Genomic DNA, 13554 nt, shown 5'->3' on the forward strand with positions numbered 1-13554 from the left:
CAAATTTATTTAAGAAACAAAGAAACATAAACATTTATAGCATAGTTATAAATTATTTTAAGAACAATATTCTGAAATTACTAGGTAAGGTGAAAAATATTGTACAGCAATACCTCGTATAGTGAAAGAAACCGAATCCCGGCTGTATGGTACCGGGCTAATTGAAGACGAAGGATGCAAGTTATTATATACATAGAAAAGTTCCAAACTATTGACCATAGTCTTTTTGACCTGAAATTTATATTAATTAATACTTATAAGTATTATATACTTATTATTTATGTAACTTCAGTTATTATGTATCCATTTTTTATATTTCGTTCCTTGAAATAAATCAAATATATAATAATTTTTTGAAATTGACAGTGATAAAATATGATTTTCAATGAATTAATTAAAATAAACTTCTATAAATGTGTGTTGTTATTTTAAATTTAGCAAACAATTATTTTAATAATTAAATAGTAATATAGTCAGTTAAAAGTTAAAAGTGTCCATGTTAAGGAAATAATATTAAACAGGAATACATTGGAACCTTGCTTAACGAGTACCTCGTATAACGAGCGTTTCGCTTACGAGCAAAATTATATAACAATAACTCGCTTAACGAGCGACGTTTTGCATAACGATGAGAAGAGATGTCCAGGATTGCGCGCCTGCTACATCATTTTTAAAACTTGTGTACACATATTATGTGTAATTTTGAATATGTTTCACTATACGAGTAAAAATCCGGAAATTTTGGAACGGATTAACCGTATTTATAAAATTTTATATAAATGGCTGCTAAAACTGAATTTTTTATTTTAGAGTGAACAAAATAATTGATTTTAATAAAAAAAATATCTACTTATCCTACACCTACACAATAAGATTCACCATAAAATAATATTTGTTATTATTCATGTTTAATAAGTGTGTGTCGAATGAATTGCATTGAAACGATTGTTAATAATTAAATATTACAAGAACTGTTTATCAAAAGGTTTATTGTGGTCTATTGACAAAACTGCAAAAAAAAAAAACACTTATAAGTGACAAAATGGTAAAATGCGTATTTTGGTGGGATTGCTTAGGTGAGCATATAAAAGGATTACGGACTGGAGACTGTACATCAGTTAGTTAGATTCTACACAAACACAACACCAACATGAAAGTGGTAAGTCCAGATAATAATTTAGCATCTTGTCCTTGATTTTGGCCACACAAAAAATATAGTTTTGATCAAACATTTATTAATAGATGATCACTAAAAATTCGAAGAAATCATTAAAGAAAATTAAATTAATAAAATATATTATAAAGGATAATGACCTTTCGGTTTTCGCTATTAATTTGAGATATTTTACAGTTATAATTTAGTATTTATGGAATTGTTGTATTATCGACAAATAATTTAAACATATTTTAAGCTTATTTTTTGTTGGTATTAATAACTTAATTAATCGTTTGCTTAAAATGTCAAAGTTAAGGATTAAATACATTTCAGTATATTGTCGAAACACCTTTCCACTAATTACTATTGCTATACTACCTTGACGTTTAAAAGAGTCTCATCTTCATCTTTTATTAGCGGCGAATGAGGTATTGCGTAATAGAGCATATAGCGTGCGCAATTTTCCTCTCATATTGTTTAGATTACGTGATTATTACTCGAGATGCTTCATTTGTTTGATATTCTTTATTTTTTTTTACATTAATCTAAAAGGAAATTTATAAATATTTGCTTTTGCAATCTTAGAAATTATTATCTAGAATTGTTTAGATTAATATTATTAATGATAGTAATTATATTTTTTTCCGTATTAATTATTGATTTTTCTATTAATTAGAAAATTATATAAACAATTACAAAAAAACATTTGTAATAAAACCATTTATTGGCTAATTTCATTAATAATACTAATTAATTTATTTGTTTGATATTTTATGCACTAATCTACTAAAAACTGAATACTTAATCCATTATGTCGAAATCTTAGAATTAATTATCTAGGATTTGTTCAGATTACTTTTATTATTAGTAATATTAAAAAAGTATATTTCCTAATAATAACAGACACGAGAAAAAAAGTAGGCAGTTGACTTTTTGTCTAAATAATTACAGAAAAAAATTCAATTAAAACTTCTTTGTAATGTTTTATTTTAACTAAACCAGAGGTGTTTGCATCAGTTACATAAATAACTGCAGAAAATTAAAACAGTATGAAAAACTCATTATTTTTTGTAAAAGTTTAATAATTTTATTTGTTTTTTTTTAGGTCATTTTATTATTTGCGTTATTTGCAATTGCAAGTGCGAGGCCCAATCCCCAAATAATCCCAAAGATTATAAACTACGTATCGGAAAGCATTGGACTTGGAGGTTACCGATACGCGTAAGTAAAATATAATTTTGTATTTTATGTGAAAATGATTTGTCTTGCGAAATTTCAATTTATTGTTCTATTATATAATGTGAATGAGCATTGACGTTTCATAAGAAAGCGCTGCAGGCAAAAAGTCACACATTTCTGGCTCATTTATCTTCAGATGCAAATCGACTTGTCGTGGTACGAGGAAATGATGTTAATGAATGCGTGCTTGTCGTAACGCAAATTACACGAATTAAATAATATCTCAATGAGTTATGTATTATTACTTAATAATGTGTTGCTTTTCAGTTTCGAGACTGACGATGGAACAAAAAAGGAGGAAGTCGCTGAGATTGTTAACGAGGGTCGCGATGATGAATCGCTGAAGGTGAAGGGATCTTATTCATACGTTGGAGACGATGGTCAAACCTACACCGTGGAATACATAGCCGATGAAAATGGTTTCCAACCAAAGGGTGAACATATACCGGCATCTGCTGGGGTCCAGAAACCACAACTCGGTGTACCCTCAGCGGCGTTGGCTTCCCTCGCCGGTGGCGGCATTGGAAAGTAAATAAACCGTCTGGATTTTTTTTAATACCACCTACGTTTTTTGGTAAATATTTGCTTATCAAATTTAGTGTAAACTTAACATGAATACGACTACTAAATATTTTAGAGATCGATCATCAAACAAACGTACTGTACATACTTGTAAATAAAAACACTGAATTGTATGAAAAGAAGCAAATAATATATTTTTCTGTAATATATCAATTTGGTGTGAATAAAGCAGTTTCCAGATAAAACATTTTTCTTTTATTTAATTAAACACTATTTTGGTAAATTGAACTTTTCAAATGCGCAATCGTAACGCAACCTCTTGAACTTTCATACGTAAGTGAAATTCTAGGTAATTGTATTTGATGTACATTTATTACATCACAGTGAACTTTATAATATCTATTATATTCATTTACATTTTTTTTAAATTATATACTGTTAATAGATTTGAACCAATCCATTCAAATATAATAAACATTTGTGTATTGATTATTTTGTTACGTTAAGATAAATTTACAAGGTTGAAAAGTATTGACTAAGGAAGTATAAAAAATAGACAGAAAGACTTCAGACTTTGACCCAAATTAGCATCAAAAATTGTAAATTAATTAAAAATTAAAATATTTTTCAAAATAACTAAATTTTAATTCTGCAAAATGAAAATAAATTCTAAAAAAAATGTTTTTTTCTCAAAACACTTAAGATAATTTATGTGAAGCTTATTTTGATGCGGATTTAACCCATAAGTACTACGGATGGGTCAAAGTGACCCATTTGATTCGCATTCTATTGTAATTTAATTGTGGGGGTTGATTTTATGGCTATTTTAGTATTTACTACTGCTCTTTTCAATAGGATCAAAGCAGTGGTGACTAGAGGTACTTATTTTATTGTAGAGTGTATTTCGGGTCAAAGCGACTCATCAATATTTGGATTTCAAAGTGGAACAAATTTGGTTTTCCATGTACTAAAACGGGCTTAAATTAAACAGGGCATTTTGACCCATATGCAGTATTGGTGTATATGCGTATATATTTCTAAAGTTTGCACATAATTGACGCCCTATTGAAGCTAACACAAAGAATACAGTTATATTGTTGCATAGAAATAATCAACTTTGATATTTTAGAAAAGCATATTTCATATAAATATTGTTTAAAGGTTCCATTACAAAACTTTTTAACTTGTTTACATGCCATTTTTTGTGCTAAATAAGATTATACCACTTTTACTCAAACCAAATACGACCATGACATAACTTATATAAAAATTATCAAATTCTACCGCTCTCTTTAATTGGATTTAGATGACCCAATAAAATTATGTTTTGGAAACTTTCAATTTGCTTAACGAAGAATTTTAAAATATTGATTATCCAAGAATGTTATACAAATAATATTAAATAACATAGTTATGCAAAGTAATTAAACTCTAATATATTAACTTATCAAAAAAATAAATAAAATTCACTTTTGGAAATAAATTGATGATATGAATAATTTGTTTAAATTATTGTTTACAAAATATATTATAATAAACAAAACAGGTATTTTATTGTTTTTTTTTGTGTGTAAGATAATTATTGATTGATTGATTGATATTTTGGATAAAGATACAAATGTTGGTGGGATTTCTATAAAAGCTGGATCTAGAGACATACATTATTCAGTTTGTGAAAAAGACCCAGTTGAAAGCTTTAATATGAATATCGTAAGTACTAAATTCTTGGATATTTCCATAAAATTCCAAAAAAATTAAAATGCAAGTGTTTGCATAAAAATCTATTAACCTGTTTTAATATTGATGCAGATCAAGGTAGTTTAGTGATATTTTGTTGGATGTTTCGAACTTGACATTGAACGCTTCGAAAGTATGATTTTTTTATACAATAATTTAATAATATTAATTATTAAATATAAAACAACAACTTATTTATATTAGTTGAAGAATCATCATTTATAATTAAGACCATTTAAACTAAATCAGTAAACAGAGAAATATGAAATTTTACTTAGGAATAGTTGACATTGAAAATTATGTAACTTCTTTTTGTTAAAATGAATATAAAGTTCAAAAACTCTTAAATTATCTGCGTTTTATTTGTATTTTATGCAACAAATATTTATTAATAAAGAAACAACAAACAAGTTTAATTACAACTTTAATTTATGCGAAAATATAATAAAATTTTAAAAAATGCTGAAAATGCTATAATCAACCCTTTAATTAAGTTTATAGTTATAATATGAATTATAAATACGTATTTATTTTTGTTTACATTTTGTGATTGTTGCAATAAACGTTATTATTTATATTTAGGGAATTTTAGTTTTGTTTATATTAGCTTTAGCTAGTACTAATGCAAAATATAATCCAAAACTTGTTGATATGTCAAACAGCAAGGAAGTTGGAGGTGGTTATAAATATTCGTAAGTATAGTTGCAAATTGTAGATAATAAATATAATGCTTAAAAAAAAACAACTAATAGACTTTTCAATTAACAAATTAACATAGTTAAGAACACTTAATCCCTCGATCCTTTTAAATAAAAAAATTTAATTTTTCAATAAAATTTATTGAAAATACTATACTAATTTCTAATTTCAGACGTACTAACTGTTATTATGTAGCGAATAGTAAGGTTGCATCATTATTTAATTATTAAACTTAATTTTGCTTGGATTAATTTTGGAAAATAATATCACTCATGAAATCAAGAATTATGAGTTAAATGTTAATTCCTAATCTCAGATGAAAATTGAAATTGAAATTGGTAACACTTTTCTAATATATTTACATAATTGTTAATAAACCTAACATACATTTGCATAACCATTTAACTTAATTTTACTAGATATGTATGATGTGAAAATAATTTCACTATAGAAATCGAGATTATCTGCAATTCTATTAATCTATCTAATTGTAGGTTTAAATTTGATGATGGTACGATTAAAGAAGAAGAGGCCGAAGTAGTGAATAAAGGTTTTGCGGATGAGCATCTGATAGTAACGGGTTCATACTCCTACGTCGGAGATGACGGTCGTCTTTACTCTGTAGAATATACGGCCGACAAAGACGGTTTCCATCCATCCGGGAATCATTTACCACAATCAGCGGGGGTCAATATACGTGCCCCGCCGGTCTTTCTTCGAGGCGGAATTCCAAGGACTGTGCTGAATTCACTTTCCGGAGGAGGAATTGGAAAATAATTATGTAACGAGCCACATCTTATAAATTCTTTTTAATTATCATCAATTGGCATATTTTATTTTTATAAACATATTTTTTAGCCAAAAATGCAATTAAAGCCCAAATTCTGCCCGCAATTCATTACTAATTTTATTACCTATATCAATTAATTCCAGTACAGTGGAACCTCGTTTGATTCAATCGTATAGTGAAACATACTCAAAAATACACATAATATGTGTACACAAGTTTTAAAAATGATGTAGCAGACGCACAATCCAAGACTTCTCATCGTCACTCGTTTTGCGAAACGTCGCTCGTTAAGCTATATTTCCATTATCTTTATTGACAATTATTAATAATAATAATATTTCTGGGAACAGTCATACACTAATTAATTTAAAATCAATGCTAAATGCATAAAATTGATAATTATTATTTAAGCTAAAGCTAAAAATAGACATCTTCTTTACGTGTTACTTCTTTAAATTGATTAACCTTTAGACAGGATGCTTGCCATTTAATTTGAGAAGTACATTTAGTGTGTTGGCATTTTCCTATATACTGGTTTTAGTTTAGATCAGAGGCGTATCGATATTAAGAATAAAAAGGTAAGTTCATTTGAAAAAAATCATGATTATTGAAAGTAATATTTAAGTATGTAAACAATATATATTAATTATTTAAACTTTTTTTTTTCTAAATTATTATATAATAACGTTATTTTATCTATAAAACCAAAACAATTTATTTTACACTCCGCCGCTGTTCCACCAATCACGATTCTTGCATTCATTGCAAAAAAAAACAGTATATCTCTTCAGATCATCATTAACATTCTAGTGTTTCTGTAAAGCAGTATACAAATGTCTGTTTTCTATGTGCTTCTTTAATATAATTGTAGTGATATTTAGGAAATTAATAATTTACATGAAAATTTCATAATTTTATATATTAACAATTGAACATTTATGATTAATTATTGTGTGATTGTATTAAATTTTATGTTTATTATATTGAATTGTTCAAAAGCAATATAAATAATAACTTATGACTAAATTCATTCGACTTTTCAACATTGTTAGTAAACCTTTGTTAATTATTTAAATATCAAATTTATAAAGAAATATTGAAGAGCAATAACGTATAAGACTTTCATATACTTTTATTATTACGTGACAAATATTATATATATGTTTTTTTATATATAGATTGCTATTGTTTGTGTATGAAAGTTTCTTCAAAGAGTTATTGGATTATCCAATAAAGCATTACATCTAAATAGTGTATTATGTATTTGAGTGGGATGTGCTCTCTGTGCATATAAGTTGATTCATGTTGTGAGAAAATCTCAGTTTGCGAATTTGTATAAACATACAACAATGAAAGTGGTAAGTTCGATTATCTTTAACATCAAAATTATTAATATAATAAATATTACAAAATTAATTTATCTTATCGATCGAATTCATATAGTAATCGGTTCCGCAATAAAATTAATGATCATAAAATGAATCAATCATTTGTTTATAAAAAAAAGTAATGATGTGTACCTACATATTAGAAATTAATTTTAGTTTGCTTAATTAAAATTTAGATTGTTTTGAAATTTTTAAGCAAGATTATAGAAAATCCGGACTGATCGAAGCCGGACTATGTGAGGTATTGCTTTATATTATGAAGACAAATATAACAGCTATTTTAAATTTATAAAGAGTAAAACAAAAGTACGTTTTTATTTTCATTTTTTTTTATGAGAATAACAATAAATCATTTTCATGAGTTTACCAAGCGGTTTATTCTCATTATTTAAACGACGTTGCTTAAGAATGTAGGTAGGTATATTCATATCTTACAAAATACTTTTCTGACTGTTGCGTGATTCTTTAAGTTGTTGAAACTGTAATCAAATCCATTCAATAATGTCACGAGGTTACAGTAACTTAACATATTTACTTTTCGAATCTTGATTTAAAATAATAAAATTAATAAATTTTATGAATTATGCAATAGTTTCATTGAAAAATTATTAGACTTTTCCTTAATATATTTGCTTCAGGGATTGAAAGGTCAAGTTTGACTGGGGTGTTGGAGTTGCACGTATCTCTATGTGTGTGAACGTGAAATTGGTAAGGGTGGTGTAGTCATTCGTTCCTGTCCTCATGAATTATTCTTTTTCTTTTCTTCACCCACTATATTTTCTATCGTATTGTTATAATTGGTTCCGGTTGGTTATTCCCAAAACAAAACAAATCCCTATGATGTAATACACTATTAAAATTAATGATGTATCATTATCTAAAACAAGAAACATTTATATAACTAGATAAAAAAAACAGTCAAAAAACACATCTTTACTGTCTAGATTCCAGTTAAGTAGGTGATATAGTGAGGGCGAGTGTCGGCATCTTAGCAACTGATCTAAATGTAAATTCTTGAATCCTCCTGAGCTTCAGTTTCGAAATGTCTATTATTGACATCGATTATTTTATCCTTTCATATTTTATTTACTATATAACAACGCATGCCATATTTAATATTAAGATAAAACTATGGCCTTTCCGATGAGCCTATAATTAAATAAGTGGTATATATCGTTCTTTTTTTATAAACTGTTAAATTTGGTAATTAAAAAAGGAGCTCCAAGAAAGTGTCTTCACCTTTTAATATATTTCTTTAAGATGAAATTGTTCTCTTTTGATTTGATTATTTTCCATATTTCTTTATATTAATTAAAGTTAAATTTATATATTTAAACCAAATTCTATAACAATTTATAATTAAAAAAGACTGTTATAGCGTAATATATAAACAGGAAATTATAAAAACAATAGTGTTTAGAATCAATATATTTTACTGATTATTATTGGTTGTTTAGGTAATTTTGCTATTAGTACTATTAACAATTGTTAATGGTATGCCAAAACCTGAGGCGAATTCGAAAATTATCAACTACGAATACAACACAATGTATCTTGGAGGAGGTTATAAATATGCGTTAGTTGAATGTAAAATATAAATTATCCATTATTATATTATTATTTTTTGTAGGTTTGAGTCTGATGATGGTATCAAAAAGGAAGAAACCGGAGAGATCGTGAACGAGGGTCGTGATGATCAATTTATTAAAGTCACGGGTTCATACTCTTACATAGGAGACGATGGTAAAATGTACATGGTGGTGTATACAGCCGATGAGAACGGCTTCCATCCATCACCACCAAAACCTTTTGCAATGAGCATAAGTTTTGCCTCACCTGCAATACTAAATTCGTTAATTGGTGGTGGGATCGGAAAATAAAACAAATTATACACATTTGAATTTTTTTGTAAATTTAGAAATATAAAAACACAAAATGTATATAGTAATATAATAATAAATATAATTTCTTATATATTTAACTTTTTTAAAATCATAAATATTAATATTAACAAAAAAAAGTTACTAAAATAAAGATTTTACAAGAATATAAAATAAAACTTCAATTTCATCAAATATAACTATCAGTGATATGTAGTTACGAAAAATACTATCTTTTGAATTTCTTATGAAAATAATGTATTATGTAATAGAGTGGGATGGGTTCGGTGTAGATATAAAAGATTTTTTGCAGTGAAAAAAAAATAACAGTTTGTAAATTTATATAAACAGAAATCGTTGCAACATGAAGGTAAGCTTCAATATGTTTCACATTGCTAATTTAAGATAATATAGCTGAAAATAATACTACTTTTTTTTACTTGTCAACGAAATCTTCTATTAAAATATATTAATTAATATTTTTAAGGCAATTTTGTTATTGGTACTATTAGGAATTGCTGAAGGTATGCCAAATCCTCAGGCGACTTCCAAAATCATCAACTACGAATACAACACTATGTACCTTGGAGGAGGTTATACATATACGTAAGTTATGAATGTAAAGTATAAATTATCAATTCTTATATTAAAATTTTTGTAGTTTTGAGTCTGAGGATGGTATCGAAAAGGAAGAAACTGCAGAGATCGTAAATGAGGGACGTGATGATCAATTTATTAAAGTCATTGGTTCATACTCTTACATAGGTGATGATGGTAAAACATACTTGGTTACATATACTGCTGATGAGAACGGCTTCCATCCATATTTTCCCAAACCATCGGGACTAGGTAAAAGTAATATACCACATCCTGATAGTGCACCTGTTGAATTATTATTTTCACTAATCGGTGGCGGCATCAGAAGATAAATTAAAGAAAATAAAAAAAAACATATTGTATATAAAGAGCGTAAAATAAATTCATAATTTCAACACCAATTTTGTTTTTATTTTGAATATTAATAAAATCAATAATTGTTATTTTAAAATAAATAATACAACCTAATATTGACTTTAAATAATAGGTATGTAATAGTTAATAACTGCATTCATCAAAACAAATGTTCATTATTCCAAATGTTCAACTAATTTTACATAAAAAATGCAGTATATCTTCTATTCCTCATTGTTATTCTAGTGACTGTAAAATTTCATACAATTTTTTTAAATTGCTGTTACCTTTTTTTGTAAGTTTACAACCAGCATTATTCAGTATATTATATTAATAATTCAAAATGCTGAAATTAATTATTAAATAGTAGCCTTTTTAAAAAAAATTTGTTTTATTTGTCTTAAAAAAACGTATTCATTTATGTGCAACTATTGACATTAGTATTAATAAGATATTATTAAAGATATTAATACAGAAAAATAATATTTATAAAAAAATTTCTTCATATTTGAATAAATCAGCGTATCTATAAAGAAAAATTGCGCAAATCTATAGCTATCATTCAAAACAGTTTTACATTTATTATTACAAAGTACTTATATAGTTTTATCAAATAGATTTAAATGATTATGTAATTTTTTTTCTACATTATTGCTTTTTAGATGGTATATTGTGTAATTGAGTGAGATACATTTAGTGTGCATATAAAAGGATTCTTATAGTGAAAAGACACAATTTTTATATATTTGTAAACGAACACTACTGTAGAATGAAGGTAAGCTCCAACATAATATAATTAATAGAACATTTTATAGAAAAAATAAAACTTCGCTTTGCGCCGGTTCAATTTACGCAGCGAAATAACGATTATTAATTGTAGATTTTACACTTATATAGAACTAACCCTATAAATAATGGATCATTTTACGCCGATTCGATTTGCGATGGCTTTCGTAGAAAAGAAAAACTTATTAAACTATTTTACTTTAATTAAATCAATTGAAAATAATAATTTATTCACAATTTTTGAGTCATACGATTTTATCAGAAAAAATCTTTTGATTCCTCTATGACATAAGAGTCTATGTAGTCTTATCATAAATTCATAAAAGCGTATATAATATTATTTTGTGCCCATCGCATTAAACTTATAACTACTTAAAAATTTAATAATTTGAGATTCTTTATTAAAAATAATTTAAAAAATGTTGACATCTTTATTAGTTGAAATCTATTGTGTCAAAGAATTAATATTATCGTACCATAATTGGATGATTATATTATTAACTTCTGTACATTTGTTAATATCTATTATTACCAATAAAAAACATTTGTAGACTTTCACTAAATTACAGAATACTTTACGAATGTGTTCTTTACTTTTAATACTTACAATTTTCATTCATAAAGTGACCCAGACGAACTGGTTGATTACATAATATTATTTAATCGCTTTATTAGAAATTAAAAATCATAAAAAGAAAAATATAACAATTTTGTAATGAATATTAATATTATAGAAAATTGTTGTTGTAAAAATAAATATTTTATAAGAGTTTAAGACATTAACGAACTAGTCTTTCAATACTAAGTCCTTATTAAATAAATAAAATTACATTTTATTCTACTGAAATGTTCAACTAATTGTACAGAAAAAATCTGTATATCCTCATTGTTATTCCAGTAACTAACATTACATACAAAATTTTGAATTGTTGGTACTTTTTTTTTAAACGTATGTATAACTAAAGTATTACAATTACAATTTATACAATTATGTTATTATTAAAAATAATAAAAAATAAATAAATGTATTAAAAACTTACTAAAACAGTAAGACTAGAATATTTTGATTTTTTTATATTTGAATATAATTTCAAAATGTTTATAAATAAATATTGCGTAAATCTAAATATATCGTTCAAAACAGTTTTATATTTATTATTACAAAGAATCATTACGTAATTTTGTTTGTATTTTCTACATCGATTGTATAATTGAGTAGTATAGGTTTAGTGTGCATATAAAAGGATTCATGTAGTGAGAAGACACAGTTTGTAAATATTTGTAAGCGTACACTGCAGCAACATGAAGGTAAACACCTTTAACATTGACATGAATAATAGAAAATTTCTATAAGAAATTACTTAATTTATTATTATTTAAAATTATAAAAAGTAACAAATAATTATTTCCATTATAAAATGAAGAGTAATTTACAATTTTTAAGTTATTTTTATAAGATTTTTTGGAACAGGTATACATATAATACATTTGATTGTTTGCTCGTAATATTGTTTGTATATGGTTTCAATATATATCATTTCAACTTATAAAAATTAGAGATTTTTCAAATTATTTATTGTTTCTTTAATTCATCTTTACAAATATTGTACGAATTGTTTCTCAATATATGGATGAAACATATTAATTAATAATGGTTTTAAGGTAAATATTCTATTGCTAATATTAGCAATTGCTGAGGGTATTCCAAATCCTCAGGTGACATCCAAAATCATCAAATACGAATACAACACAATGTATCTTGGAGCAGGTTATAAATATGCGTAAGTTATTAATATAATATATAAATTATCAATTGTTATATTAATATTTTTTTATAGTTTTGAATCTGATGATGGTATCAAAAAGGAAGAAACTGGAGAGATCGTGAATGAGGGTCGTGATGATGAATTTATTAAAGTCATGGGTTCATACTCTTACATTAAAGACGATGGTAAAACTTACATTGTGGTGTATACAGCCGATGAAAACGGCTTCCATCCATCTTTTCCAAAATCATCTATTACTATTGGACATAAGACACCAACTGGTCCTCCTTTCGCTGCGCCTCCTAATTTATTAATTTCACTGATCGGAAACGGAATCAGATAAAAAGTTTACGTTTTATTGAAAAATATATATATTGTGTATAAAGAGCGTTAATAAAATAAATTAATAATTTTTATAAATATTCTGTTATGATTATGAATAAAATAATGATAAATATTATAGAAATTTTTTGTTAGAAAATAAAGATTTTATATGAGTTAAAGAGGTAAAAGTAATGTAAGATAATGAACCATTTACAAAGTCGCAGTTAGTAAAATAGAAAACAAATAACAAGTTCACTCACAACACCAGTTCTAAGGAACGTGCCGAAAGAACTGAAGCTGAGGAGCAACAATATTG

The 13554-nt window shown here is 26.0% G+C and overlaps 4 protein-coding genes across 4 annotated transcripts; all 4 read left to right on the forward strand.

Annotated features, from left to right (window-relative positions):
* Positions 1-1099: 1099 nt before the first annotated feature.
* LOC108568933 (endocuticle structural glycoprotein ABD-5-like) lies at positions 1100-3082 on the forward strand. Its single transcript, XM_017930284.1, has 3 exons — positions 1100-1159; positions 2262-2377; positions 2663-3082. Exons 1-3 carry the CDS (start codon positions 1151-1153, stop codon positions 2925-2927), a joined length of 390 nt encoding a protein of 129 aa, XP_017785773.1. The 5' UTR covers positions 1100-1150; the 3' UTR covers positions 2928-3082.
* Positions 3083-7344: 4262 nt separating this feature from the next.
* On the forward strand, positions 7345-9444 carry LOC108568943 (flexible cuticle protein 12-like). Its single transcript, XM_017930294.1, has 3 exons — positions 7345-7501; positions 8989-9107; positions 9162-9444. Exons 1-3 carry the CDS (start codon positions 7493-7495, stop codon positions 9409-9411), a joined length of 378 nt encoding a protein of 125 aa, XP_017785783.1. The 5' UTR covers positions 7345-7492; the 3' UTR covers positions 9412-9444.
* Positions 9445-9775: 331 nt separating this feature from the next.
* Positions 9776-10340, forward strand: LOC108568894 (flexible cuticle protein 12-like). Its single transcript, XM_017930242.1, has 3 exons — positions 9776-9781; positions 9899-10017; positions 10073-10340. Exons 1-3 carry the CDS (start codon positions 9776-9778, stop codon positions 10338-10340), a joined length of 393 nt encoding a protein of 130 aa, XP_017785731.1.
* Positions 10341-12431: 2091 nt separating this feature from the next.
* Positions 12432-13296, forward strand: LOC108568942 (flexible cuticle protein 12-like). Its single transcript, XM_017930293.1, has 3 exons — positions 12432-12456; positions 12811-12929; positions 12987-13296. Exons 1-3 carry the CDS (start codon positions 12451-12453, stop codon positions 13255-13257), a joined length of 396 nt encoding a protein of 131 aa, XP_017785782.1. The 5' UTR covers positions 12432-12450; the 3' UTR covers positions 13258-13296.
* Positions 13297-13554: the final 258 nt, after the last annotated feature.

This window comes from Nicrophorus vespilloides, unplaced genomic scaffold (assembly GCF_001412225.1).
Source record: "Nicrophorus vespilloides isolate i.1.1-1 unplaced genomic scaffold, Nicve_v1.0, whole genome shotgun sequence".
Classification (NCBI taxonomy): Eukaryota; Metazoa; Arthropoda; class Insecta; order Coleoptera; family Silphidae; genus Nicrophorus; species Nicrophorus vespilloides.